The sequence below is a fragment of the Coregonus lavaretus genome, assembly GCF_964263955.1.
Source record: "Coregonus lavaretus genome assembly, chromosome: 36".
NCBI classification, from domain to species: domain Eukaryota; kingdom Metazoa; phylum Chordata; class Actinopteri; order Salmoniformes; family Salmonidae; genus Coregonus; species Coregonus lavaretus.
In genome coordinates, this window is record NC_140023.1 from 3,832,750 (window position 1) to 3,854,430 (window position 21,681).

The 21,681-nt window shown below is 44.6% G+C and overlaps 1 protein-coding gene across 1 annotated transcript in view; it reads left to right on the forward strand.

The window, feature by feature from the left end:
* The window catches only part of anapc1 (anaphase promoting complex subunit 1), a gene marked incomplete at its 5' end in the record, with an annotated part of 57,004 nt that overhangs the window by 19,224 nt on the left and 16,099 nt on the right, over window positions 1–21,681 (forward strand). The window contains 13 exon segments of the mRNA XM_084153030.1: window positions 1,396–1,601; window positions 1,736–1,848; window positions 7,636–7,660; window positions 7,768–7,819; window positions 7,821–7,845; window positions 7,849–7,890; window positions 7,894–7,944; window positions 8,049–8,272; window positions 8,480–8,553; window positions 11,595–11,836; window positions 12,786–12,807; window positions 12,810–13,019; window positions 21,349–21,435. Of these exon segments, the coding sequence (XP_084009156.1) occupies window positions 1,396–1,601; window positions 1,736–1,848; window positions 7,636–7,660; window positions 7,768–7,819; window positions 7,821–7,845; window positions 7,849–7,890; window positions 7,894–7,944; window positions 8,049–8,272; window positions 8,480–8,553; window positions 11,595–11,836; window positions 12,786–12,807; window positions 12,810–13,019; window positions 21,349–21,435 (1,373 nt within the window).

A 21,681-nucleotide genomic window follows, 5' to 3' on the forward strand; every position in this document is an offset into this window, starting at 1 on the left:
TGACGTACCGATCCCATGGCATAGTGTTTATGAACTGACACGCAAAATGACACCGGATTCAAAAATTAGAATCTTTCAATTTAAATTAATATATAAAATTCTTGCTACCAATAGAATGTTATTTATATGGGGGATACAATCTTCCCAGCACTGCAGATTTTGCTGTGAGGAGACAGAATCATTGGATCATTTGTTTTGGTTCTGTCCATTTGTAGCTTGTTTTTGGACACAGGTCCAGGAATGGCTAAAGGATTGCAATATTTACCTGGAGCTAACCTTGCAGATAGCATTACTGGGTGATCTGAAAAGTCATAGTCAATCGATCAATTATATAATAATACTTTTAGCAAAGATGTTTATTTTCAATTCACAATCTGTAGAAGCAATGATAATAGAAAGGTTCAGAACTTTTGTAAAACATCACAGTACGGTTGAAATATATATGGCAAATAGAAATCCTATATGGATGGTGTTAAGAGATAGATGGGAGCTATTGAATGGAGTTGAAGGATGGGACTAATAACAAATAACAACAAATAATAACAAGATAACTAATAATGTAAGCATACTGTGTCCATAATAAGTATATAGGTTGTATGTTGGGAGCTTTTGGGAAAGAGCACAGTTAGAAAGATATGGCATATAGAAGCAAACCGGATGGACATCATGAAAATGATCGGAGAGGTTGAGAGTAGAAGAAGTTCAGGAGCAAAAACAAATAAAATATAATTATTGTAAAATGAACTGTGTCCATAAGATGTAGATAGTAAGTATAGGCTGGAAGTAGAGGGCATTGTTGTTCACAAATTTACCCCAAGTAGGGAAAGGATGGCGGGGTTGAAAAGGAATAAAGGGGAGTATATATATATATATATATATATATATATATATATATATATATATATATATATATATATAAAAAAACAAGGGGGATTGGAAGTGATGCAGAAAATTACATTGATGGAAGTTACAATCTATCTGCAATATTAAGCTGATCTACCCCCCCCCCCCCCCCCCCAAAAAAAAAATGGATTTATTGTGATGGTGTAGGCTATATTAAATAGATTTATTTGACTTTTTTAAATGTAGATGTTCCAGAGTTCTGCATCAGTGGCTTGTAGGCTATGCGTGGAAGCCAGGAGATGCTAAACGTGTTTATGTTAATTAATAGTAAATTACCGTGAGACCTGCTTTACAATCACCGGCTGACAAAATGTCATGACCGCGACAGCCCTAGTCTTAAACAAATCAGAACAGCTATCTGCTTGGCTTGCTGTGTTGTTGAGCTGGCTGTGTATAGTGGTTCATGATGAGGGTAGAGCTACTCGGGTATCAAAAGTGTTGATTAAATTACTCTTATGGCACACTGCTAATTGTTGTACTGTTTATTAATAGGGATCTGCAGCTGGAGAAGTGTATCAATCTGTACTGGCGAGATTACCCCTCATTCAACACCATGTTCAAGGGGACCTGCATCATAAATCACGGCAAAAGGCAAATCACCTCCTCTACAGGGTGTGTAGTCCCCTTTGCACACGGAGAAGAGAGGGCAAGGCTACTACTTTTGTTCTCCCTGATGGACACAGAAAAAAAACCAGATTGCTCGTTGTGATTGAAATGATGGTCTGACTCCGAGTGATAAGGACAGATGTCTGTTGTCATGGTCACAGTCTGTAGTCACGGAGCCTGTTGTGACCGTTTGACTGATGGCCCCCGTGGCCCCACTCTCCTGCAGCCCAGATGATGCGTCCAAGCTTCCTGAGGGTGGAGCCTCCCTGTGTTCAGCAGGCTCAGCAGCTTTCTGAGGGGAGAGGAGGCAGCACCCTTCCCCCTTCCTGCCCAGCATCTGTGAGAGGACCAATCATCATCGTTGTTTATTATCATACACTGTTTCTACCTTTGCCTCATGATGACAAGGGAAGGAAATATACAGAGCCATATACAGTGGGGGAAAAAAGTATTTAGTCAGCCACCAATTGTGCAAGTTCTCCCACTTAAAAAGATGAGAGGCCTGTAATTTTCATCATAGGTACATGTCAACTATGACAGTCAAATTGAGGAAAAAAAATCCAGAAAATCACATTGTAGGATTTTTAATGAATTTATTTGCAAATTATGGTGGAAAATAAGTATTTGGTCACCTACAAACAAGCAATATTTCTGGCTCTCACAGACCTGTAACTTCTTCTTTAAGAGGCTCCTCTGTCCTCCACTCGTTACCTGTATTAATGGCACCTGTTTGAACTTGTTATCAGTATAAAAGACACCTGTCCACAACCTCAAACAGTCACACTCCAAACTCCACTATGGCCAAGACCAAAGAGCTGTCAAAGGACACCAGAAACACAATTGTAGACCTGCACCAGGCTGGGAAGACTGAATCTGCAATAGGTAAGCAGCTTGGTTTGACGAAATCAACTGTGGGAGCAATTATTAGGAAATGGAAGACATACAAGACCACTGATAATCTCCCTCGATCTGGGGCTCCACGCAAGATCTCACCCCGTGGGGTCAAAATGATCACAAGAACGGTGAGCAAAAATCCCAGAACCACACAGGGGGACCTAGTGAATGACCTGCAGAGAGCTGGGACCAAAGTAACAAAGCCTACCATCAGTAACACACTACGCCGCCAGGGACTCAAATCCTGCAGTGCCAGACGTGTCCCCCTGCTTAAGCCAGTACATGTCCAGGCCCGTCTGAAGTTTGCTAGAGTGCATTTGGATGATCCAGAAGAGGATTGGGAGAATGTCATATGGTCAGATTAAACCAAAATATAACTTTTTGGTAAAAACTCAACTCGTCGTGTTTGGAGGACAAAGAATGCTGAGTTGCATCCAAAGAACACCATACCTACTGTGAAGCATGGGGGTGGAAACATCATGCTTTGGGGCTGTTTTTCTGCAAAGGGACCAGGACGACTGATCCGTGTAAAGGAAAGAATGAATGGGGCCATGTATCGTGAGATTTTGAGTGAAAACCTCCTTCCATCAGCAAGGGCATTGAAGATGAAACGTGGCTGGGTCTTTCAGCATGACAATGATCCCAAACACACCGCCCGGGCAACGAAGGTGTGGCTTCGTAAGAAGCATTTCAAGGTCCTGGAGTGGCCTAGCCAGTCTCCAGATCTCAACCCCATAGAAAATCTTTGGAGGGAGTTGAAAGTCTGTGTTGCCCAGCGACAGCCCCAAAACATCACTGCTCTAGAGGAGATATGCATGTAGGAATGGGCCAAAATACCAGCAACAGTGTGTGAAAACCTTGTGAAGACTTACAGAAAACGTTTGACCTGTGTCATTGCCAACAAAGGGTATATAACAAAGTATTGAGAAACTTTTGTTATTGACCAAATACTTATTTTCCACCAAAATTTGCAAATAAATTCATTAAAAATCCTACAATGTGATTTTCTGGAATTTTTTTCTCATTTTGTCTGTCATAGTTGACATGTACCTATTATGAAAATTACAGGCCTCTCTCATGTTTTTAAGTGGGAGAACTTGCACAATTGGTGGCTGACTAAATACTTTTTTCCCCCACTGTATATCGCTCTGGAAATATATACAATACACTTTTTTTCCCAAGAGATAATGGCCATGTATGGGGGAGTTTAGAGTTGGCTTGCGATATCAACATCTCCAGTAGGGGGTGCCACTGACAACTGAAAACCCTGCAAAGGAATTTGCATTTACAGTGAGGGGAAAAAAGTATCCCCTGCTGATTTTGTATGTTTGCCCACTGACAAAGAAATGATCAGTCTATAATGTTAATGGTAGGTTTATTTGAACAGTGAGAGACAGAATAACAACAAAAAAATCCAGAAAAACGCATGTCAAAAATGTTAAATTCATTTGCATTTTAATGAGAGAAATAAGTATTTGACCCCCTCTCAATCAGAAAGATTTCTGGCTCCCAGGTGTCTTTTATACAGGTAACGAGCTGAGATTAGGAGCACACTCTTAAAGAGAGTGTCTCCTGAGTGGCGCAGTGGTCTAAGGCGCTGCATCGCAGTGCTAACTGTGCCACTAGAGATCCTGGTTCGAATCCAGGCTCTGTCGCAGCCGGCCGCGACCGGGAGACTCATGGGCGGCGCACAATTGGCCCAGCGTCGTCCAGGGTAGGGGAGGGAATGGCTGGCAGGGATGTAGCTCAGTTGATAGAACATGGCGTTTGCAACGCCAGGGTTGTGGGTTTGATTCCCACGGGGGGCCAGTATAAAAAAATATGTATTCACTAACTGTAAGTCGCTCTGGATAAGAGCGTCTGCTAAATGACTAAAATGTAAATGTATAAAAGACACCTGTCCACAGAAGCAATCAATCAATCAGATTCCAAACTCTCCACCATGGCCAAGACCAAAGAGCTCTCCAAGGATGTCAGGGACAAGATTGTAGACCTACACAAGGCTGGAATGGGCTACAAGACCATCGCGAAGCAGCTTGGTGAGAAGGTGACAACAGTTGGTGCGATTATTCGCCAAATGGAAGAAACAGAAAATAACTGTCAATCTCCCTCGGCCTGGGCCTCCATGCAAGATCTCACCTCGTGGAGTTGCAATGATCATGAGAACGGTGAGGAATCAGCCCAGAACTACACGGGAGGATCTTGTCAATGATCTCAAGGCAGCTGGGACCATAGTCACCAAGAAAACAATTGGTAACGCACTATGCCGTGAAGGACTGAAATCCTGCAGCGCCCACAAGGTACCCCTGCTCAAGAAAGCACATATACAAGGCCGTCTGAAGTTTGCCAATGAACATCTGAATGATTCAGAGGAGAACTCAGTGAAAGTGTTGTGGTCAGATGAGACCAAAATCGAGCTCTTTGGCATCAACTCAACTCGCCGTGTTTGGATGAGGAGGAATGCTGCCTATGACCCCAAGAACACCATCCTCACCTTCAAACATGGAGATGGAAACATTATGCTTTGAGGGTGTTTTTCTGCTAAGGGGACTGGACAACTTCACCGCATCAAAGGGACGATGGACGGGGCCATGTACCGTCAAATCTTGGGTGAGAACCTCCTTCCCTCAGCCAGGGCATTGAAAATGGTTCGTGGATGGGTATTCCAGCATGACAATGACCCAAAACACACGGCCAAGGCAACAAAGGAGTGGCTCAAGAAGAAGCACATTAAGGTCCTGGAGTGGCCTAGCCAGTCTCCAGACCTTAATCCCATAGAAAATCTGTGGAGGGAGCTGAAGGTTTGAGTTGCCAAACGTCAGCCTCAAAACCTTAATGACTTGGAGAAGATCTGCAAAGAGGAGTGGGACAAAATCCCTTCTGAGATGTGTGCAAACCTGGTGGCCAACTACAAGAAACGTCTGACCTCTGTGATTGCCAACAAGGGTTTTGCCACCAAGTACTAAGTCATGTTTTGCAGAGGGGTCAAATACTTATTTCCCTCATTAAAATGCAAATCAATTTATAAAATTTTTGACATGCATTTTTCTGGATTTATTTGTTGTTATTCTGTCTCTCACTGTTCAAATAAACCTACCATTAAAATTATAGACTGTTCATGTCTTTGTCAGTGGGCAAACGTACAAAATCAGCAGGGGATCAAATACTTTTTTCCCTCACTGTACATCAGGGATCATCAACTAGATTCAGCTGTGGGACAAATTATTTTCTTTTTTCTTGAGCGAATGGTCAGGGGGCCAAAACATAAATGCAAATAATTTGTAGAATGCAAATTGACTCAATAAGCCCAAACAGATATATTTGACTAAAACAATCATTTCAAACCTTACTTACATTTGTATACAATCATATATCTCTGCATTATGCGTGGGAATACGTTCTAACAGATTTCCTAAATTAAAATCACTTGGAGCTGATATGCTGTTTGTTTTTTTAACATTCTTATTGCTGCCAGTTGGGGAACCCTGATTTACATTGTCCTTGGTGTGAGGTAAGTAGACATAACCTTTGGCTTGGTTAGCTACAGCACAGCTAGATGACCTCACGACATGACTGACATGGTACATAAATTCTGTTTTGACAATAAATGGTTTCTGGATATTTTGAGTGACCAATGTCAACACATAGTCATCCGTGTTCTAAATAAACATGCTACTCCCTGGGTTGATTGGAAGTCCCCTAGCACCCGTGGAGCCAATGGCAGGTCGTGCTCTAATAGGATTTCCTTTTTAAAAGGGGTCATCAAGCATTAACACGCATGCTCTGTTTAAATGTCAAATAGCTATGATATAAAGCTTCATGCCAATCAGAGAGGGAGAGACGGAAGCATTTTTGCTGTGTGTAAAGACAGAGGGAATGTATGTGTGAGAGTAAGAGACTGTGTGTGTGTGTGTTTGACACAGCGAGTGTGTGTCTGTGTACTCTACTATAATTAAGCCCTGGTCGGATGTAGGGCTGAATTACAGGTGGGTGGGGTGGAGGAGGCTGTTCTGTGCTGATGACCAGGCCTTGTGCGTCTCCTCCCGTCAGGCTAAGTGAGGTGACTCATGTCACTGCTGAGAGACTGACAGCCTGTCATACAATTACAGAATCTATTTACCTCATCACTGTCTCTCTCTCGCTTACGCCTTCAATCTCTATCTCGCTTACTCTGTGTCTCTCACTCCCTCTCTCTCTCTCACTCCCTCTCTCTCTCTCACTCCCTCGCTCTCTCTCACTCCCCAACTCTCTGTCTGTCTCTCTCAACAGACCAGACGCTGACGTTTGTTTCTCTGTCTTCTTCTGCCTCTTTCGCTCCCTCCCCCTCTCAAAGCTACGCCCTGTACATCATTGGAGATGGCAATGCCACTTCAGTTGGATGTTTCAAAGTATTTGGCTAAGCTCTCTGCAGGTGGGTTTCTGTGTGTGTGTGTGTGATTAATGAACAGTATGCCCCAAGATTCCCTGTGACATGCCTTACACATGCCCACATGTCTCCGACATGCTTGTCACAGCGGTCAGTCACTGACAAGGTTGAAAGGCGTTTGTACCATGTCCATCCTGTTTTTTTTAATGTAAAGAGTTCATTTGGCCATTGTTATGATGCAAAATGCATGTATTTTGAAAGTTATAGATCTTGAAAACTTCATTGCTAACAAGCTGAACATTTTGGGACTATATCAACAATGGACTAATGAAACAATTACCAAAATATCATTTTTGGGTGGAAGTTCCCTTTAAGTCTCCAAATAAATATTATTTGGCATTTTGGAAAGAAGTATGCATTCTGGTGATGATTGTGAGGCTGAAAGGCCTCTTGGCTTCTTTTGTCGTTCCCCTGTTTTCTCTGATGACCCATTTCACACTTCCTGTTCTGTGACAACTGACCTACAGCCCTCACATGGCATCTCTCATCTCTCTCTCACAGGCCAGAAAACTGTAATTGCAGCAGCTTTGAGGAGGTGAAAACCTACCTGGAACACATTTAGCCTGAATCAGTTCATTCTTACAGACTCTTGATTCCCCTATAAAGCCACAAGAAGAGTTCACTCACTTTATGTCCCTCTAGTAATAGTAACAACTACGAACTAGACTCTTGTGCTAAGGTTTTAACCATGCTTTTCCAACGTAAGACTTCATTTTCACTGTCAACTCTACACGTTTGTAATACCTGTTTCTTTTCCAGACATAGCCGTATGAAGCCTGACGCTCCAAATAAGTTTGTCTGAAAAGCTTGTTGTTTGGCTAACATCAGCAGGTAAGACTCTACATTAGGCCTAGAAACATCTCCACAGCCTGTCTAATGTTGCTTTGTTATAGAGACTTTGCTAGTGTGAGACTCTTACATTAATGTGTTGTGTTTAGGTTTCACATTGAAAGACCTGCAATCCGCGCTCTTTGGTGTGGCTCTGCTCATCAGATGCGATCTACCAGTGTCGAGAGTAACTCTGCTCTGACTGGTCAGAGGATGTCTGCCTGTTGATTGGGTGAAAGGACCTCACCAAGAAAGCACACAAAGTGACCGTGGCCAAATGCAAAGCTGTAAGTTTGAGTTTTGGGGGTTATTGGACAGTTTGGGCTTCGTCCTTTACAACCTTGTGGATTTGGAGTTAATGTTTGTCTGTTTTGTGTGTGTGCGCATTCAGACGGTGGGTCCGGTGCTTATGCTGGAGGCTCCAGCCTCCACAGACGCAGACAAGGAGGTTGTTATGACTGATCTGAACCAGGATGTGATTGGTCTCATCTGGAGCCAGGACCTGCATGTCCAGGAGGCCAGATGTCTCCTCCAGAGCTCCCGACCAGTCAGGCTCAGCGTGGTCCACCTGGCTGAGGTCAGCGACCACGAGGACGTAGAGGAGAAGGAGAACAAGTGAGTATCGTTCAAGTGATGGCAGCTATCCTAGATTATCTCATTCAAAAGCAGACTGGCCCAGGTTATAGACAATATCCATTAATAATCTGAATAGTTTCAAGCATGTACTGTAGGTGTGCTCTGTAGTTAGCATTTGGTCTGTAGTTGTGCTGACTGTTGTTCTGATGTCCCTCCCTCCTTCCTTCCCTCCCTCCCTCCCGGCAGAGACCTGTTCACCATCTTCTCCTACCACCCTGTGTCAACAGAGCCCCTACCAGTGTTCAAACTCAACCTTACTGGTACTGTATCCCTCAGGCTTTTCTCATACCTGTGTGTGTGTGTCAGTCTGAGAGGAGGTGTCTGTGTAGGGTGTCCAATCAAAAATGCATATTTTGACCAATGGGTAAAATAAAGTTAATTGTGTAAATAATCCTCTATGAAAACCAACGGTCCAAACCTCAAGTCTCTATCATAATCTGTTCAAAACTTATTGGAGTTTTTACCCTGTCACGCCCTGGCCGTGAGAGGCCGGTTGTCTTTAGTTGGTTTGGTCAGGGCGTGAGGATCTATGTTAGTATTTCTATGTTTAGGATCTAGATGTGTATTTCTGTTTGGCCGGGTGTGATTCCCAATCAGAGGCAGCTGTCACTCGTTGTCTCTGATTGGGGATCATACTTAGGTAGCCCATTGCCTACTGTGTATTGTGGGATCTTGTTCCTGTTAGGCTGGTGTGTGTATAGCCCTTTGGACTTCACGTTACGTTGTTTCTTGTTTTGTTTATTGAGTTTAATAAACATGTACGCTTTTCACGCTGCACCTTGGTCTGACCCGTCTCTCAACGATCGTGACAGAAGATCCCACCAAACGAGGACCAAGCAGCGTGGCCAGGAGCGGACATCCTGGACATGGGAGGAGATCCTGGATGGTAAGGGATCTTGGACATGGGAGGAGATCCAGGCTGGGATGGATCACCGTCCTTGGGAACAGACAGAGGAGGCCCGGGTTAGAGAGGAGCAACGGCAACACAGAAGGTGCCGGCCGAGGAGGAAGCCCGAGAGACAGCCCCAATACATTTTTTGGGGGGGGGGGCTAAAAGGGTGGTCGGGGATCGATAGAGAAGAGCCCCGACCACTGCACTCGTGGGGGCTCAAGGAGGAGTCCTCACTGGAGGAGGACTGGGCGCGGAGAGTAAAAGACTGGTACAGTCAGAGATCTCTAATGACAGTTCCCAGTCCAGTACGGCCCGTCCCTGCTCCTCGCACCAAACCAGTGGTGCGTGTTCCCAGTCCAGTCCGGTACGGCCCGTGCCTGCTCCCCGCACCAAACCAGTGGTGCGTGTCGCCAGCCCGGTACGCCCCATTCCTGTTCCTCGCACCAAACCAGTGGTGCGTGTATCCAGTCCAGTACGGCCCGTACCTACTCTCGCACCAAACCGCCGGTGTGTGTCGCCAGCCCGGTACGCCCCGTACCTGCTCCCCGCACCAAGCCAGTGGTGCGTGTTCCCAGTCCGACCCGGCCCGTTCCTGCTCCTCGCACCAGACCTGTGGTGCGTGTTCCCAGTCCGGCCCGGCCTGTTCCACCGGTGCCTGGTCCAGCAACGGTCAGCGGCTTCATTCCGGAGTCAGAGCATTTCGCTCCACCGGGGTCCAGTCCAGCTCCGGTCAGCGGCTCCACTCCGGAGCCAGAGTATTCCGCTCCACCGGGGTTCAGTCCAGCTCCGGTCAGCGGCTCCACTCCGGAGCCAGAGCAGTCCGCTCCACCGGTGCCCAGTCCAGCTCCGGTCAGCGGATCCATTCCGGAGACAGAGCAGTCTGCTCCACCGGTTTCTTGTCCAGCTCCGGTCAGCGGTTCCACTCCGGAGCCAGAGCAGTCCGCTCCACCGGGGTCCAGTTCAGCTCCGGTCAGCGACTCCACTTCAGACCCAGAAGTCAGCCCCTCTCCAGGGTCGGGGCCTCCCACACCAGGGTCCAGACAGGGCTTGGTGCATCGCGGGAGGATTGCCGATCCAGGCCCAGACGTCAGCCCCTCTCCAGGTTTGGGGTCTCCCACACCAGAGTCCAGACAGGGCTTGGTGCATCGTGGGAGGAAAGAGAGTGGAAGCATCGCGCCTAGTTAGTTAGTTGGTTTGGTCAGGGCGTGAGGATCTATGTTAGTATTTCTATGTTTAGGATCTAGATGTGTATTTCTATGTTTGGCCGGGTGTGATTCCCAATCAGAGGCAGCTGTCGCTCGTTGTCTCTGATTGGGGATCATACTTAGGTAGCCATGTTGCCTACCTTAGTTGTGGGATCTTGTTCCTGTTAGGCTGGTGTGTATAGCCCTTTGGACTTCACGTTACGTTGTTTCTTGTTTTGTTTAATGAGTTTAATAAACATGTGCGCTTTTCATGCTGCACCTTGGTCTGACCGGTCTCTCAACGATCGTGACATACCCGTGTAGGATGGCCAGAATTAGGGTGACTAAATCAATGAAGTGTTTTCATATTAATTCGAAATCGCTGTTCTTTTTCAAAGATTTCTCACAAAACGAGCGTATCGCTGTGAAATGTCAACGGAGCACTGAGTGTATACCAAGCTTTTAATTTTCAAAGCCTTTTAAATTTAATTCAGCTCCTTTCACGCCCATTTAGCTTTTTGTGACCCCCGGAAACAACTTTATGGAAGACCACCTCAACATGTAAAATCCTCAAGTCACTGCCAGAAAGCGATACCGCTCCGTCAACAGCTTGGTGCTTATTATAGGATGTATTAGGGAACGAAATCCGACTTTTTGGATATAATATTAATGATATGTTAGAGAAAGACCCCACTGAATGATTCAGAACATGAAGAAAATCATATTTGTCTTGGTAAAATGTATTTTTATAAAATAAGAAAGTGAAATTTCGTCACCAAAGCGTGTTTTACACCCACTCCGGGCAGAGTGGGTGGACACCTAGTCTGTGTCTTCAAACACGTTTACAGAACTAGTTATGTCAAAGCATCAAATACAGGAGTATGTTGTTTTTCCTTTGAAGGGCTTTGAAGATCTGAGTAAAAAGGCTCTATATAAGTTCCATTTCTGGATGCGTTTGAACAGCAGCCCACAAGAAGCCACACAAAAGGCTCACTTCAGTAAGTCTGGAGCCATCATTCCAGCTGGTTTTTCAGTGTGTTGTGTTTTAGGGCAAGGGAAATATTGCAATGTGTGTGATCACTGTCCTGAGAAGCAGAAACGTATTTAGAGCCCGGCAGGCCATGTTTACATTGGTCTTTGGTGGCAATGTGATTGTGGTCTAAATGTAAGTCGAGAATGCATGCGTGTAGGATTGGTCACAACCTGATATGGAGTCTTGTGGTAGATCTGAACAGTGGGAACATTGACCTTCCTCCCAAAAAGACGAGCTGGTCCAGCTTTCACAACGGGGTGGCTGCAGGCCTGAAGATCGCCTCAGCCTCCCAGGTAGACTCTGCCTGGATGGCCTACAACAAACCCAAGAGCCTCGATCAGGCCAACGAGTACACAGGCTTCCTCATGGCTCTGGGCCTCAACAGGCACCTCAGCAAGCTGGCCACACTCAACATACATGTCTACTTCACCAAGGTGAGTGTGCATGCAAACACATACAGTCACACACAATTACAGTATCTCACATACACACACAGTCACACACACACACACACACACAGTCACACACACACGTTTTCGCTAACCACAAACCAAGTCACTTCTGCAGCCCTCATTCTGAGAAAGGCCAGTGAAGCCACCAGCTGCTCTGGGGTTGAGTAAAGTTTTTCTCATTAATTGTTTTTAAGCTTCACTAGATTGCATTGGTTTTAGAAGAATTCGTCTCTCAGCATCCTGTTATTTTTCTCACATGAAAGTGGGAAGGCCTCTGTGCGCTCAGAGGAGAGTTTCACTTTGACTTATCCCTGGCAGTGACGCATAGCAACTTTCTCATTTCTACTAAAGAAGGCCACGTGGTCATATCTAACACATCTGTCAGCTCAGGAAATATCAGCGGTTATTTACTAGAATATATAGTAGTATGTTTTACTACTATTCTCGTTCTTGCTAGCATGTCATCTGTGCCAGGAAAGATAAGCTGATATTTGACCACAGCAACGTGTTAACTTTTTAAAAGTCTGCTGCTGGTACTGTTATGGTCTAATACAGCAGCCCTTGATAGGTCAAAATGAATGTTGAATGATTTAAGTATGAAAGGGGTCAGCTGATTTTATGCAAAATGAGTACTTTGAAATGTTCTCATTAGTTTCCTTTATGTCATTGTGTGATGATGGAGAAAACAACTACTTTGATGCAGTGTAGTTTGGATCCTCCAAAAAGAGGAATAGGGCGAAAAATTGTCCTCACTCAGCATATGTTGAGCAAAGAGCTGTGATCTGTTATAACCTTGTTGTTTTATACCCGCTCCACATTCAGCCCTACACAGTCACTCATTCAACTCATAATCTCTCTATTAAACAAGTGAACCCCGCTAAGTAGGAAGTCCATGGGGGACTAATGAAAATGGCTGCCAGTGTGTCCTCAGGGCCATGAGATGACCAGCATCGGCAGCTACTGGGTGTGTCTGGAGCCAAGCTGAGCACCATGGACATGTCAATCACCCGCCTGTTGAGTATCCACATCCCCGCACTGCTCCCACCCACCTCCACTGACCTGGACGTACCGCACAACGTGCAGGTGGCGGCCATGCTGGGCATCGGCCTGGTCAACCAGGACACGGGCCACCGCCACAACGCAGAGGTGTGCTCGCCTGAGATCGGTTAGTAAGAGCTACGTCCTGAATGATTTACGTTGTTTTGTTGTCCCATAGGGATATTTAATTTGCGGGGAGGATGACCTACAATACAATACAAACTGTTTTGACATGGAACAGCTGGTCCCACTTTTAAACAAACTACAACTTATAAAGGCTTTATAATAGCATACATAGTCTTCATTAGTACAACAAATCCTCTATAAGCTTATATTATGTTGCATAAGATGACATAACAGCTCCCCATTCCCACAAAAAACACCTCAATGCAGTTTCACACTGTTTAGAATGTCAGGTGGAATCTCATGTCATATCACCATCAGCATCTTAATTAGCATGTGTTACGGCAGCCCTTTATAAAGCACATTCTTTTGGGGGAATAGATAGCCTATAGCGTTTGTCACATTTAGAAATGTACCCTACATATGGAACTGTTATGTCACCCTTTACACCCTTTAGGGCTTTATAAAATACATTTGATTGACATTTGACTTTAGTATGACATTAACTGATTGTTTACGTCTCATTGCTCCGCCCTCAACTTCTGGACTTGTCACCGTGCTGTTGTGCAGTTTGTTGCTACTTGGCTATCTGCCAAACGTTTCGGGTTTTACCAACGTCTTAATTTTTTCCTCGCTCAACTTTTTTCATTCAACTTTTTCACCCCAGACGCTTTATCTGGACATGGTTCTACAGGACCTCCACCAGTCGAAAAGCTAAGTAGTAACATTAACACTATGCCATCTAATTGCAGTCGCTGTACTCATAGTATACAGGAGAACTATTGCCATATGGTGAGGATAGCCGTGTTGCAAGCACAGCTTCAGATGCAATCGTTAGGCAAGGGCAATGTAAGTGTAGGAAAGGATGAAACAGCATCTGTGCCACCAGTAAGTACAGATAGTAGTATAAATCCCCTCGCATAGTCCCCGCAGCCGGACAATTTTCTCATGGCTTCTGGAAAGAAATGCTGTCGGCATGCTCAACCGGTGTCGCTCATTCAGCCGACAGAAACTTTCAACCGGTACTCCCCATTAAGTAACGAGTCAGAGGCCAAGCCTTCTCAGTTCTCTCCTCCATCGGTTACGGGGTCTGAGCCACCGAAGCCTCCCACCATTAGCTCTCACAAATTGAAAACCCTAGTCATTGGCGACTCCATTACCCACAACATTAGACAGAAAAATAATAATCCAGCGATCATACACTGTTTACTAGGGGGCAGGGCTACCGACGTAAAGGCTAATCTGAAGATGGTGCTGGCTAAGGCTCAAACTGGTGAGTGTAGAGAGTATAGGGATATTGTTATCCACGTCGGCACCAACGATGTTAGGATGAAACCGTCAGAGGTCACCAAGCGCAACATAGCTTCAGCGAGTAAATCAGCTAGAAAGATGTCGGCATCGAGTAATTGTCTCTGGCCCCCTCCCAGTTATGGAGAGTGATGAGCTCTACAGCAGAGTCTCACAACTCAATCGCTGGTTGAAAACTGTTTTCTGCCCCTCCCTAAAGATAGAATTTGTAGATAATTGGCCCTCTTTCTGGGACTCACCCACAAACCGGACCAAGCCTGGCCTGCTGAGGAGTGACGGACTCCATCCTAGCTGGAGGGGTGCTCTCATCTTATCCATGAACATAGATAGGGCTCTAACTCCGCTAGCTCCACAATGAGACAGGGTGCAGGCCAGGCAGCAGGCTGTTAGCCAGCCTGCCAGCTTATTGGAGTCTGCCACTAGCACAGTCAGTGTAGTCAGCTCAGCTATCCCCATTGAGACCGTGTCTGTGCCTCGAACTAGGTTGAGCAAAACAAAACATGGTGGTGTTCGCCTTAGCAATCTCATTGGAATAAAGACCTCCTCCAATCCTGCCATTATTGAACAGAGATTGTGATATCTAACATCTCAAAATAGGGTTACTTAATGTTAGATCCCTCACTTCCAAGGCAGTCCTAGTCAATGAACTAATCACTGATCATAATCTTGATGTGATTGGCCTGACTGAAACATGGCTCAAGCCTGATGAATTTACTGTGTTAAATGAGGCCTCTCCTCCTGGTTACACTAGTGACCATATACCCCGAGCATCCCGCAAAGGCGGAAGTGTTGATAACATTTATGACAGCAAATTTCATTTTAAAAAACAAAAAAAGACTGCGTTTGCGTCTTTTGAGCTTCTAGTCATGAAATCTATGCAGCCTACTCAATCACTTTTTATAGCTACTGTTTTCAGGCCTCCTGGGCCGTATACAGAGTTCCTCACTGAGTTTCCTGAATTCCTATCGGACCTTGTAGTCATGGCAGATAATATTCTTATTTTTGGTGACTTTAATATTCACATGGAAAAGTCCAAAGACCCACTCCAAAAGGCTTTCGGAGCCATCATCGACTCAGTGGGTTTTGTCCAACATGTCTCCGGACTTACTCATTGCCACAGTCATACCCTGGATCTAGTTTTGTCCCGTGGAATAAATATTGTGGATCTAAATGTTTTTCCTCATAATCCTGGACTATTTGACCACCATTTTATTACATTTGCAGTCACAACAAATAATCTGCTCAGACCCCAACCAAGGATCATCAAAAGCCAAGCTATAAATTCTCAGACAACCCAAAGATTCCTAGATGCACTTCCAGACTCCCTCCACCTACCCAAGGACGTCGGAGTACAAAAATCGGTTAACCACCTAACTGAGGATCTTAATTTAACCTTGCGTAATACCCTAGATGCAGTCGCACCTCTAAAAACAAAACATTTGGCACAAGAAATGTGCTGCCTGGTATACAGAATATACCCGAGCCCTGAAGCAAGCTTCCAGAAATTTGGAACGGAAATGGAGCTCCACCAAACTGGAAGTCTTCCGACTAGCTTGGAAAGACAGTACCGTGCAATATCAAAGAGCCCTCATTGCTACTCGATCATCCTATTTTTCCAACCTAATTGAGGAGAATAAGAACAATCCAACATTTATTTTTGATACTGTCGCAAAGCTAGCTTAAAAGCAGCATTCAACAAGAGAGGATAGCTTTCACTTCAGCAGTGATAAATTCATTAACTTTTTTGATTGAAAAGATCATGATCATTAGAAAGCAAATTACGGACTCCACCTTGAATCTGTGTATTTCTCCAAAGCTCAGTTGTCCTGAGTCTGCACAGAACTGCCAGGACCTAGGATCAATGGAGACACACGTTTTTTAATCCTGTATCTCTTGACACATTCATGAAAATAGTCATGGCATCTAAACTGTCAAGCTGCATACTGGACCCTATTCCAACTAAACTACTGAAAGAGCTACTTCCTGTGCTTGGCCCTCCTATGTTGAACATAATAAATGGCTCCCTATCCACCGGATTTGACCAAACTCACTAAAAGTGGCAGTAATAAAGCCTCTCTTGAAAAAGCCAAACCTTGACCCAGAAAATGTAAAGAAACTATCGGCCTATATTGAATCTCCCATTCCTCTCAACATTTTTAGAAAAGGCTGTTGCGCTACAACTCACTGCCTTCCTGAAGACAAATAATGTATACGAAATGCTTCAGTCTGGTTTTAGAACTCATCATAGCACTGAGACTGCACTCGTGAAGGTGGTAAATTACCTTTTAATGGCATCAGACCAAGACTCTGCATCTGTCCTTGTGCTCCTAGACCTTAGTGCTGCTTTTGACACCATCGAGCACCACATTATTTTGGAGAGATTAGAAACCCTAATTCAGGGGTGTCAAAGTCAAATGGACGGAGGGCCAAATAAAAAATTTAGCTACAAGCCGAGGGCCGGACTGTTCGAATGTTCATTGAAAAATTTTTAAATGACGCATATAGTCTAGTGAACCTAATTGAACCTACTGAAAACCTAACAAATATATTCCAATATGATCAGATAAATAAAGCAATATTTTCTTATGGCTCTGTCAGTAATCTTTAATTTTCAACAGACACAAAAGACAAATTTCCTTTATATAAAAATCCCCATAACATGAACATTAAATGAAAGAAACCGGTATTCAAGGCACCATCAGTAGCCTATATTTTCTATTTTAGCAAAAGTGGGCTAAATTTACTTCAAAGAAAAAAACAATAATAGCAATTTTCTATCATCCACTCAACTGAAATATTTTTAAAATATAATTGGATTGAAATACAATAAAATAAAGTGCAAAAATCTATTAATCAAAAACAACACTTTGTTTAAGGAGAAGTAACATGCAGTGAAAACAAATATTAAACTTTAACTTTTAAACTTGAACTGAGTAAAAACTCTAAATATGTGATTGCACAGTAATGTTCACTTGTTTGAGGTTGAGGGTGATACTTGGTGGTGTCCCATCTTTTCCACAAGTTCATCAATGTTCGGGGTAAGGCTCTGAGCTGAGGAAATCCTCAGAATTGAGTGGAGGTGTTCAGCAGTAAGTCGACTTCTGTGTGATGTTTTGTTCAGGTTCATCAAAGAAAACAGTTGTTCACACAGGTATGTGCTGCCAAACATAGACAACGTTTGAGCAGCCTGGATGCGCAGCTGGGGCATTGTGTCGGGGAGGAAACGGGCGAACTCCGCAGCACCCACTGCCGCATATTTTGCCCTCAGTGCATCATTGCATTGGAGGTCAATCAACTCCATTTGGAGGTTTGGTGGTGAGCTTTCCACGTCAACAGCAAATGGGTTACCGAGCAGTTCCAACCTGCTTTTTTGTGCTTCAAAGTCAGCAAATCGGCGTCGAAAGTCAGCGGCAAGCATACCTATTTTATCAGCCAACTGTGCGCTCGGGAACGCACTGGTAGAGAGCTTCTCTTTCATGGTCTGGCAGCTGGGAAAGTGGCTCAAATTTTCTTTCCGCATCTGCGTCTCCCACAGAGTCAGTTTGGTTTTAAATGCCTTCACTGTACTGTACATATCAGAGATGACATGATCCCGACCCTGCAGCTGCAAGTTCATTGCATTCAGATGACTCGTAATGTCACACAGAAAAGCCATTTCACACAGAAACATTTCGTCTCGGAGTTGTGTTGTGTCTTTCCCTTTGCTGTCCAAGAACAGACAAATCTCCTCACGAAGCTCGAAACATCTTTGAAGCACCTTTCCCTGGCTTAGCCATCGCACCTCTGTGTGATAAGGCAAATCACCATGCTCCGTTTCTAACTCCGTCAGAAATGCCTTGAACTGGCGGTGATTCAAACCTTTGGCTCTGATAAAGTTAACTGTGCGCGTGATGATGCTCATTACATGCTCCATTTTCAAGGCTTTACCGCACAACGCTTCCTGGTGTATGATACAATGATAAGCTGTCAGCTCACCTGTCGCGTTTTCCTCTTGCATCTTTTCCCGTATCTTCGCCACCAGTCCGCTCCTGTGTCCACACATCGCAGGTGCTCCGTCGGTTGTCAAACCCACGAGTTTTTCCCAAGGCAGCTCCATCTCATTTACACATCTTGACACCTCTTCATACAAATCATGCCCCGTAGTTGTGCCATGCATAGGACGTAAAGCCAAAAACTCCTCTGTCACGCTTAGGCTGGAGTCCACTCCGCGGATGAAAATTGACAACTGGGCAATGTCAGAAATGTCGGTGCTCTCATCCACAGCCAAGGAATATGCAATGAAATCTTTTCCCTTTTTCACAAGCTGCTCTTTTAGATTGATGGACAACTGGTCTACTCTCTCGGCAATGGTGTTTCTGCTCAGACTCACATTTAAAAAGAGTTGCCTTTTTTCTGGGCAAACTTCGTCACAAACTTTAATCATGCAGTTTTTGATGAAATCCCCCTCCGTAAATGGCCGGGCTGATTTAGCGATCTCTTCTGCCAAAATAAAACTGGCCTTGACAGCAGCCTGGCCTTGTGATTTGGCTTTTTTGAACAGAGCCTGTCGAGATTTGAGGCCTCGTTTTAATTCCTCTGCCTTTTGTAGCCTTTGTTCCATGTCCATATTCTTGTTTTTGTCCGCGTGTTTCGTTTCATAATGTCGTCTCAGATTATACTCTTTCAGTACCGCCACACTTTCTCCACACAGAAGACACACAGGTTTTCCAGCTACCTCCGTGAACATATACTCCGACTCCCACCTTGTTTGAAACCCCCGGTTCTCAGTGTCCACCTTCCGTTTTGCCATTTTTGATGGGTATCTGAAAGTTAATTTTACTGTGATGCTGACGACTGCTGTGCCAATAAATATTGAAATGAAGCAGCCTACTGCTCGGTGCGTCACCGTTGCATTGTGGGAAATGTAGTATTGGTGCGTGTAAAAGATCTGCGGGCTGCCGGCTTGCTGCGGTCTGCGGGCCGGTTCTAATAATAAATCAAGATCATCCCAGGGGCCGTAAAAAACCTTCTTGCGGGCCGGATGTGGCCCGCGGGCCTTGACTCTGACATATGTGCCCTAATTGGTCTACACGGACAAGTTCTTGCCTGGTTTAGATCTTATCTGTAGGAAAGATATCAGTTCATCTCTGTGTATTTTTTGTCCTCTGAAAAATCAATTCCTCAAGGTTCCGTTATAGGACCACTATTGTTTTCATTATATAGTCTACCTCTTGGTGATGTCATTCGGAAACAGAATGTCAACTTTCACTGCTATCCGGACGACACATAGCTGTACATTTCGATGAAACGTGGTGAAACCCCAAAATTGCCTACAATGGAAGCCTGTGTTTCAGACATAAGGAAGTGGATTTACTTTTAAACTCAGACAAAACAGAGATGCTAGTTCTAGGTCCCAAGAAACAAAGAGATCTGCTGTTGGATCTGACAACTTTATCTTGATGGTTGTACAGTCGTCTCAAATAAAACTGTGAAGGACCTCAGCGTTACTCTGGACCCTGATCTCTCTTTTGACGAACATATCAAGATTATTTCGATGACAGCTTTTTTCCATCTTCTTAACATTGCAAAAATCGGAAACTTTATATGTCCAGAAATGATTCAGAAAAGCTCATCCATGCTTTTGTCACTTCTAGATTAGACTACTGCAATGCGCTACTCTCCGGCTACCCGGATAAAGCACTAAATAAACTTCAGTTAGTGCTAAACACAGCTGCTAGAATCCTGACTGACAACATTTATGACAGCAAATACTCCAGTGCTAGCCACCCTACATTGGCTTCCTGTTAAGGCTAGGGCTGATTTCAAGGTTTTACTGCTAACCTACAAAGCATTACATGGGCTTGCTCCTACGTATCTCTCCGATTTGGTCCTGCCATACATACCTACACGTACGCTACGGTCACAAGACGCAAGCCTCCTTATTGTCCCTAGAATTTCTAAGCAAACAGCTGGAGGCAGGGCTTTCTCCTATAGAGCTAAATTTTTATGGAATGGTCTGCCAATCCATGTGAGATACGCAGACTTGGTCTTGACCTTTTTAAGTCTTTACTGAAGACTCATCTCTTCAATAGGTCCTATGATTGAGTGGCCCAGGGGTGCGAAGGTGAACGGCAAGGCACTGGAGCGACGAACTGCCCTTGCTGTCTCTGCCTGGCCGGCTCCCCTTTCTCCACTGGGATTCTCTGCCTCTGACCCTATTACGGAGGCTGAGTCACTGGCTTACTAGTGCTCTTCCATGCCGTCCCTAGGAGGAGTGCGTCACTTGAGTGGGTTGAGTCACAGACCTGTTCACCGGACGTGCTACCTTGTCCCGGACCTGCTGTTTTTGACTCTCTCTCTCTACCGCACCTGCTGACTCGACCTATGAATGCTCGGCTATGAAAATTCAACTGACATTTACTCCTGAGGTACTGACCTGTTGCACCCTCTACAACCACTGTGCTGGTCATCTATGAACGTTTGAACATATTGAAGAACAATCTGGCCTTAAATTGCTATGTACTCCTATAATCTCCACCCGGCACAGCCAGAAGAGGACTGGCTGCTCCTCAGAGCCTGGTTCCTCTCTAGGTTTCTTCCTAGGTTCCTGCCTTTCTATGGAGTTTTTCCTAACCACCTTGCTTCTACATCTGCATTGCTTGCTGTTTGGGGTTTTAGGCTGGGTTTCTGTATAGCACTTTGTGACATCTGCTGATGTAAAAAGGGCTTTATAAATACATTTGATTGATTGAAATAGATTTGATTGATAAGCTAACAAATATTTTTTTTTATGTCTGGACCGCTGAAGGGATGCTCAGTCCTAGGAATGTACAACTGAAATTTCAAAAATCTTTCAGGACTGCAGCTTAATTACCTGCAACTGTTTTTTTTGCTGACACGTTTCGGAGCAAGTTACATCCAAGCTGAATTTGCTCAAGAAAAAATATATAAATATAATTGTAGTAAAACAAATATGGTGCTTATTCCGAAACGCGGCAGCAATAAATATAATTGAAGTGAATAGATGATGTTGTGTCTTCCTGCAGGTCGACTCCCCCTGGTCCTGAGATGGAGTACTGCACAGACAGAGAGCCATACTCCCTGGGCTGGCCCTGGGGATGGTCTGGCTGGGGGTAAGTCTAGTAGATCACACTGCACTCACCTTACTGGATCAGCACTGCTGCAGGAAGTTACTAACTGTACTGCTGTTTATGGTGAGAGAAGAAGAAACAGTCTTCCATTGAAAGCACTCTTCATACTTCAAAAGGCTGAGAAATAGTGTGCATATACAATGTATTACTAGCCTTCCCTCAGGACTTGGATCATCTAAAAGACCATCATAATGTATGCTTTATGCATATTGGGAAAATGGAAGAGGA